The sequence below is a fragment of the Ichthyophthirius multifiliis genome (assembly GCF_000220395.1).
Source record: "Ichthyophthirius multifiliis unplaced genomic scaffold scaff_1120509251016, whole genome shotgun sequence".
NCBI lineage: Eukaryota > Ciliophora > Oligohymenophorea > Hymenostomatida > Ichthyophthirius > Ichthyophthirius multifiliis.
In genome coordinates, this window is record NW_004086282.1 from 58877 (window position 1) to 67430 (window position 8554).

The 8554-nt window shown below is 15.0% G+C and overlaps 1 protein-coding gene across 1 annotated transcript, besides 4 other annotated features; it reads left to right on the forward strand. All coding sequences in view use genetic code 6, as the record gives it.

Moving 5' to 3' along the window:
• The first annotated feature begins 2352 nt into the window (after positions 1-2352).
• Positions 2353-2422: a microsatellite.
• Positions 2423-2846: 424 nt separating this feature from the next.
• Positions 2847-2885: a microsatellite.
• A 462-nt stretch (positions 2886-3347) lies between these two features.
• On the forward strand, positions 3348-5608 carry IMG5_129260 (WD repeat protein; the record flags this gene model as incomplete). Its single annotated transcript, XM_004032105.1, has 7 exons — positions 3348-3399; positions 3459-3788; positions 3870-4030; positions 4077-4656; positions 4704-5145; positions 5200-5328; positions 5369-5608. Coding segments are annotated over exons 3-7 (1482 nt in total), but the record flags the coding sequence as incomplete, so codon positions are not given.
• Positions 5609-6119: 511 nt separating this feature from the next.
• Positions 6120-6207: a microsatellite.
• A 2259-nt stretch (positions 6208-8466) lies between these two features.
• Positions 8467-8535: a microsatellite.
• Positions 8536-8554: the final 19 nt, after the last annotated feature.

Sequence of the window (8554 nt, forward strand, 5' to 3'; positions counted from 1 at the left end):
GTTATAAAATATATAAAAATAATAATAGTTATTAAATATAATAGAAAGTAGAACTGTTAATGAAATTGAAATAGAAATCTAAAGTTTAAAAAAAAGATTAGAATATACTGAAGAATAAGCTTTAGTCAAAATTGCTTTAAAATAAGAATAAGATTATTTAAGAAAATTATTAAGACTTTAAAAATTAACTTCGAAAGTACTTTGATTATAAAAATAGCATAATTTGTTTTTTTTATTTTTTATTTAAATAAAGATAAAACTAATTAAATTTTATTTTTATTTTTATTTATTTTTTTAAAATGCTTATTTCACTAATTTTAAATATAATTTTTTTTAAAAATAAATAAATATATAAATGCATTTGTAAAATAATTTAAAAGAATAATAATTTGTAGGATTAAAAGCGATTTAATTTAAATTTGATTTATTTTTAGAAACCATTTTCATGTCTTTATCATTTCCTTGTCAAATATAAATAATATGGAAAAGGGGTTTTTTATTTTTTTAATAAAAAAATTAATTTTTATAAAAATATAAAAGGAACTAATAAAGTTCATACTAACAAAGCCATTAATATAATTCCTAATTAAAATATAACTTAAATTAATGAAAATTTATCCTTAATTACAACTATTTTTTAAGATTTTTAGCAAAAAATATTACCAAAAAAAGTTTAAAAAATTAATATACATAAGAAATTCTATTTTTTTTTTGTTTAAACAAAAAATAAAAAGTCAACAATAACAATAGTAATTATTACCGATGTTGGAAAAAAAGTAGGAGGAGTAGCTGAAATATATTTAAATGATTTATTTTAACAATTTTAAAATTAAGATTTAAATAGTAAAATCTAAAATAAATAATTTTTTTTTTTAAAAAAAAACTAATATTAATAGAATTAGTAAATTAATAAATAACTTTATAATAAAATTTAAAACTTCAAAAATGTCCTGATTAGAAATCTACGCTTAAAATTTAAATGAAAATTTAATTTATTTAATAATGTAAAGAAATTGATGCAATCAGTATTAATAGTTATACATCTATTTAAAATTAAACACTTAATAATGAAAATAATTATATATAAGAATAATAGTTAAATGATAGTAAAAGTATCGATTTTAATAAATTTAATTTTTCTTTTAATAATAATATATTAAATGGTATTTTTATTTATACTAATTTATATATATTCTTAATTTAGAATCATATCAATAATAATAAAAAAATTAATTTAATTCTAATAGTAAGTTAAATATTATTAGTAGTAAAAAAGAAATAGAGGATTCGTTAAGGAAAGCGCATAGTGTAAATAAATTTTAACATTCAGATGATTCATAAAGAGTCAATAATTAAAAAACTTAGTTTGGGAAATTAGATGATATTCAAAAATAAGTGGAAAAATTATAATATGAAAATGATAAATTAAAAGATGAACTTATAAAATCTAAATTCAAAAGTGAAGATAATAATACTATTTAAGAAATTATTAAAATATAAAAATAAAATGAAAATTTTTAGAATAAAATAAATGAAGTATTTTTGTTATTAATTTTTATATTTAAAATAAAATTTCATTAAAAAAGCAAGAAAAAACTATAAATGAATAACTTAATTAAATACAAAAGTTCAATGATTAAATTAATGATTAATCTGTATTAATTTTAAATTTAGAAAACTAAAATAATTAGTAAAAATAGGAAATAAATAAATAAAAAAATGAAATATCTTAATTAAATAATAAATTAGATTAAAATAATAACAGGATATAAATATATGAAAATTAATAAGAGAAAATTTAATCATAACTCGATGAAAGTTACAAAATTAGTTAAGAAGCTTAATAAGAAATATTATAAATTTAAGAATAATTAAAAAATCAAGTTTAAAAAGAATAAGAGATTATTAATAAAGTAAAAAAATAAAAAAAAAATATTAATTTAAGAAAAAAGTATAAATTAGAGTAAATTTAAATAGTTTAAGAAAAAGATTAAGTTATAAAAAAATAACAAGAAAATATGTTATCTTTAGAAAAAGAAAAAGATAACTTAAATTAATTAATTGACTCATTTTAATCACTTTAAAATGAATAAAGTTAATTATTTTAATAAGAAATAATGAATTAAGCTTAAAAAAATGAAGAGTTAGTAGAAATAATTAAATTAAAAGAAAATCAATTTGAGAAGGAAATTTAGAAAATTTATTTTGAAAAAAAAGTAGTTTAAGATAATTATTAATAAAAAATAGAACATTACTAATAATTATAAATAAATGTATTTATAAAATATTATTTAACTTAATATTTTTTTATATTTAGTATGATAACATATAAGAAAAAATTTAAAATATAGAAAATTTATTAGAATAAAAAGATGAAGAAATAAATAAATTTAATGAATAATTAGAAGAAGAAAAAAATAAAAATTAAAAAAATATATATATTCAAGAATAAATGAAGGGTTATTTGTAAAAATAAAAAGAAGAAATAGATTAATTAAATTAAATTAATTAATAAAAATAATAGGAACTTGAATAAACTTCCCAAAATATTGAAAAATATTAATTATAGATGCAATAAAAAGAAGAATTTTTCTAATAAGAATTTATTAAAATAAAAAATGAATTCTAAAATTAACTTTATGATGAGATATAGAAGGAATAAAATAAGTTTATCTTTTTTTAGGAAAAATGCAAATAGTTTATTTTATATAAAGAATAATAATCAATAGAAAATATTTAAAAAGAAAACGAAGAAAAGTATAAAATCTTAAAAAATGATTATTAAATATAAATTGAAGATTTAAAATAAATTATTAATGAATAAGAAAATATTAATTAATAACTAAAAAATAAAAATACATAAATGTAAAAAAAAATAGATAAATTGGAAGAGGAGAATACTTAGATAAGCTTAAGAATGATTAAAGAATTAGATTAAATAGTTGTTAAATAAAATAATTTTTAAAATGAATTCAAATAAAAAATATTTGAAAAATAAAAATTAAACTAATCTATGATGTGATGATTTAACTAATTAAAATATTTTTTTTTTAAATAAAATAAAACTTTTATGCTTTTACATATATATATATATATATTTTTTTTTCTTTTAATTAAAAAAATATTTTACTCTTTTATTTAAAATAAAATAATGGATTTTGTTAGAGTTAAAAAGTTTTTTCATAAAGACTTCAATGTTAAAAAATCGAAATTTAAAGATGAGTCAATTGTAAAAAAAATAAAAATATAAATAATGCGAAATTTCTTTTATAAGTTTTAATAATTTAATGAAAGTTAAGTTTGACATGTTATCATTTTTCACGAGAAAATTAAATAATATCGGTCGGTTTAATAAATGGTTCGATTTTGGAATTCCATAAAAAAGGCTTTGAAACTAAAGTATATATTTTTTTAAAAAACTAACAAATAAAGATAATAATTTTTTATAAAAAAATAAGAGCATTACAGAAAAAAAAGAATATGAAATAATTGAATATGACTAAGTGAAAAATATTCATAAAGGCGAAGTTAAATGCCTTATTTCTTAAAAAATATTTAATAATAGATATATATTCACTGGTAGTGTTGATAGAACAATTAAAATATGGTAATTATTATTTAATATTATGTATAATTTTTCTATATAATATTAGGGATACTGATTAAAAAAAAAAAGCTATAGTTTAGACTTTAGTAGGTCATTAAGGTACAATTGTGAGTTTATAATATTCTTAAAAAAATGAGACTCTATTTTCTGCTTCAAATGATAAAACATTTAAAATATGGAAGTATATAAAAAAATAATTAGATAACTTTATTTTATAAATAAAATATAAAATTAATTAAATTAATTTAAATTTTTAAAATAGATAAGAGGAAGGAAGAGAATTATTTTATCATCCATGGTTTGTTTGTTTTTAAATTATTTATGATTTCTCAATGAAAAAGATGGTAAATAATAGCACCTATATCACCTGTATACATTGCAAAGAAGGAGAAAATGTCTAATTATATGCTGGAGATACAGAAGGTTAATATTTAAATTGCTTTATATATATAAATAAATAAAAACTAAGGTTCAATACATATAATAAGGCCTGAAACATTAAAAAAAAGTAGTGGATATGTTTTAGAAAAATCAAATTATAATTATCATAGATTACATGTAATACAATTTATAAGTGTTTCTAAAGATAATTAATTATTTACTATTGGTTATGATTAGAAAATATTAGGATTCGAAGAATTAGCTAGTAAATAGTTTTTTAGTTTAAAAAACCCACACAAATGTCTTTTTACAAGTATTTGTTGGAATATTTCATAATCAGTAATTTAAATATTAAAAACTTAAAAAATTAAAAAAAAAAAATAGGAACTTATTGCAGCTGATGAATAAGGAAGGATTTATTTTATTAATATTCATTCTGATAAAGCTATATAAGAATTTCATTTATATCAATAAAAAATACTTAGTATTGAAATTATTGAAAATCTTTAATAACTATTAGTTGTTACAGCTAATTTTATAGATGTTCTGAGGATTAAAAGAGGTGTAAAAGCTGGAAACATAACAGAAGCTCATACAGGTCCAATAATAGATTTGTATGCATTAATACCTTATAAATTAACAGATAAAAAATATAAAGATACTCCTAAGTTATTTTTTTTTCTTCAATTAAATTATTTAAATAAATAAAAAAAAGATTAATAAGTACAAGCTTAGATAATACAATAAGAGTTTGGGATCCAAAAGATATGCAATGTCAAAATTTATTAGAAAATAATGAAAAATAGGAAATTAGTTGTTTAAGTTATTTAAAATAAGCAAACTTATTTGTTACAGGACATGAAGATGGGAATATTAAATTATGGAATATAGAACTTAATAGTTGTCTTGTCTTAGATTAATAACCGCCTAATAAACACTGGGATTCTATTTAATGCTTTGCTTCTTGTATTTTTGTATAGAAAAAAACATAGTCGGAAGAAAAAATTGAGTTCTTGTTTTCTTCTGGGTATGATGGAAAAATAAATGTTTGGGAAATTTTTGAAAAAAAAAGCTTTGCATAAAATACTTTTTCAGGATCTATTATTTGTCCTTAACTTAAAAGTTCGATTATTGTAGATCCTTAATTAGAAAATTGTGTATTTATATCTTATTTTTTATTTAAAAATAATAATAATTTTATTTATTCGAAGGTTGGATAAATTGAAATCTTATTTTTAGTTATTGATGAAAAGGAATAAAATATTATTGCAGCAGGAAATAGTGGAAAACTATATTATATTAAAATTGCATAATAAAATAATAATTCTAAAATTTCTATAGTAAATATATATTTAAAAATATTTATAAAAAAATATATAGAATGCACATAATAACAGTATTAATATATTAGTAATTGAAGGAAGAATATTATTTAGTGGTTCAGATGAAATGGTAATAAAGCTTTGGGATTTAGATTCTAAATAGCATATTAATACTTTAGATCATTTTTAAGAACCAGTAGTTGATATGTTAATTATTTAAGAATCAGGACATTTGATTAGTTGTTCTTTTGAAGGAAAGATACGAGTTTGGGATTATATACATTCTGAATGTATAAAGGTATTTATATTATTATATTATATATTTTAATATTTAAAAAAGACTTTGGAAAAAAGTGAAAAGTTTAGATGTATAACATATATATATGATGAAAAAGAATTAAATGAAGATGAAACTTAAGTTAGAAAAGAACTTATTTTATATGTTGGGTCTGAAGATAATAATATTTTTTAATTTTAATTAGATGAATTGCTTAATGATAAAATTATTGCTGATTAAAAAAATATAAAAGAATTAATTATTAAATTATAAAATAATGAATAATAGTTAAAACAATAAGAAATTATAGATAATCTATTATACCAATAAAAAAAAATTCTAAAAGAATTTAATTAAATAATATGAAAATAAATAAATTACAAAAATATTAAAATAATTATTAATTGATAAATATAATATATACATATATATTTTTAAAATATTTATTATTATAATAAATTTATATTTTAAATATAATAATAATTACTAATTATAAAAATTACAAAAAATAATTAAAAATAAGTTTAAATGTTATATATATATATATAATATATATATATATTTATATATATATATATTTATATTTATTTATATATATTTATATATATTTATACATATATTTTTGTTTTCAATATAATTTTTACTTATCTTTATTTTATATTATAATTTTAAAAGATAATAGAAATAATTTATTATAAATTTAGTAATAATTACAAAATTAATATTTAATCTAAATATTTTTTTAAGAATATTCTCATATTGAATAATAATTTTTACTAATTTTAATAATTTGATTTTTATACTAATTCTTTTATTTTTTTAAGTAAAGCCGAAAAAAAGAATAAAAGTTTTTAGCTCTAGTTATAAATTTATCTTTAATAATTAATTAAAATTGTACTAATTTATTATTATAAAAAGGACTCAATTTATTTATTTAGATACTTAAATCTATAAAAAGATAAGTATATGTTTTCGCGAATGCGAATCAGTTTTTGGTATTAAAATTAATTAATTTGCTTCAAAATTTTAATTAATCCTTAATATTTATAAAAGATAAAATAAAAAGAATAATAAAGAAAATAAAACTAAAATAAAAATTTATAATAATTTAAAATATTATCAGATATATTAACTTTAGTTAGATGATTAATTAATATAGTTTTATTATGATTATTTACTTAGATTTTACTTTATATTAAGAAGTTTATTTATTACATATGAAAAAACTAATATTTATTAGTAAATAATAATGAAAATAAATTTTTAAAATTTGAGTGTAAAATAAAATATAATTTTTTATATAAAATATGTATGAAATCTTTTTATAATTTTTAAAAATAAATTATATTTTTTAAAACTATTGTTTATTATGTATTGTTAATAATTTAGCTTTTAAATTTATGGAATATTATTAATTATAATTTTATTAACTTTTTATCTAAGTAATAAAAATAAATTTTGAACTATATAAATTTGAATAACTAAGAATATATTTCAGTTCTAAAAATAAAATTAATATCCTTTCTCTATAAATATATAATAAATAGATATAAACCATATAAAAACAAAGAGTTTTGTAACTCAAAAACAAGTAAACCTAAAATGAAAAGATTTCGAATAAAAGAATAATATTAATAAAAATGTCTATCTATTAGAAATTCTAATTAAAATATAGTTTTATTTAAATATAGGAAGGAGTATATTTAAGTTTCTTATCAAAAAAATTAATATTATTTTTACATAAATCAAATTAATTTTTTTTTTTATAATTTTAAAAATATAGTGTATTATTCTTTATTCAAATTTTTTACTTTTCCTAACATGTTTGATTAATTTCTTTATTTTATATATTTCAATTATATTTTTTATTTAAATTTTAATTTATTCACTTTAAGTTTTTCTATTTATTTTAAAAATAACTTTAATTATTTTATATATATTTCACTAAAGATTTTTTTCAAGATACATTATATTCAATACTTTAACAATTTTTTAAATAAATTTTTTTTAAAATATATTCAAAATATAAAATACTTTATATTATAATAAATATTTACGATTACAAACTTTTCAAGTACTAACGAAACATTAGAATAAATCGTTTTTTATTTAAAATCTCCTTATAAAAATATTTAACATAGTATTTATTTAATATTTAATTTCAAAGTATTTCTTATGTAATAATATTTAATAAATCTCAAATATCTTTTTTACATATTTGGTTCAATCCTGCTACATTTCATATTCTTTTATACGATTTTATATATATATATATATAATAATAAGAAATAAAAAAATATAAAATTAAATGAATAAATAAAAGTCAAAAAAAATCTAATTAGATTCATTAGATAAAAATATAGGTATATAATTAGTTTTCTAAACAAGTAATTAATATTATTATAAAAAAAAATGCATTTAATAAATTATTTAGTATTTATTTATGTCTTTCTTAATTAAAAAGAGATATACATGCAAACATTTCGTAAACTAAAATTCTAAAAATTCACTAATCATAATATTTTTATATCCTTTTAAGGAGCTAAATATTTAAGAGTTAAACAAATACTATTCATAATATTCGCATTTTAATGTAAAATAAATTTAAGTGTTTATATATAGATATATTATAATATGGCATTTTTAAATTACGGTATATTATATTTTTATTATGTTTAATACTAAAATAATTTATAATGAATAAAATATACAATTAACTATGAAATATAATTAATAGTCTGAATAAAAATCATTTAATAACTTTATAATAAATTAAAAGTATATTTATTCTAATATTTTTTACTATTATAAGGTGGTAATATTTTTGTTTAAATATGCTTTTTATATTAATTAAAAAAAAATAACTNTTTTAATAATTAATATATAAAAATAATATATATGTATATATATATATATATATATATATATATATATATATATATATATATTATTATTATTATTTTATTA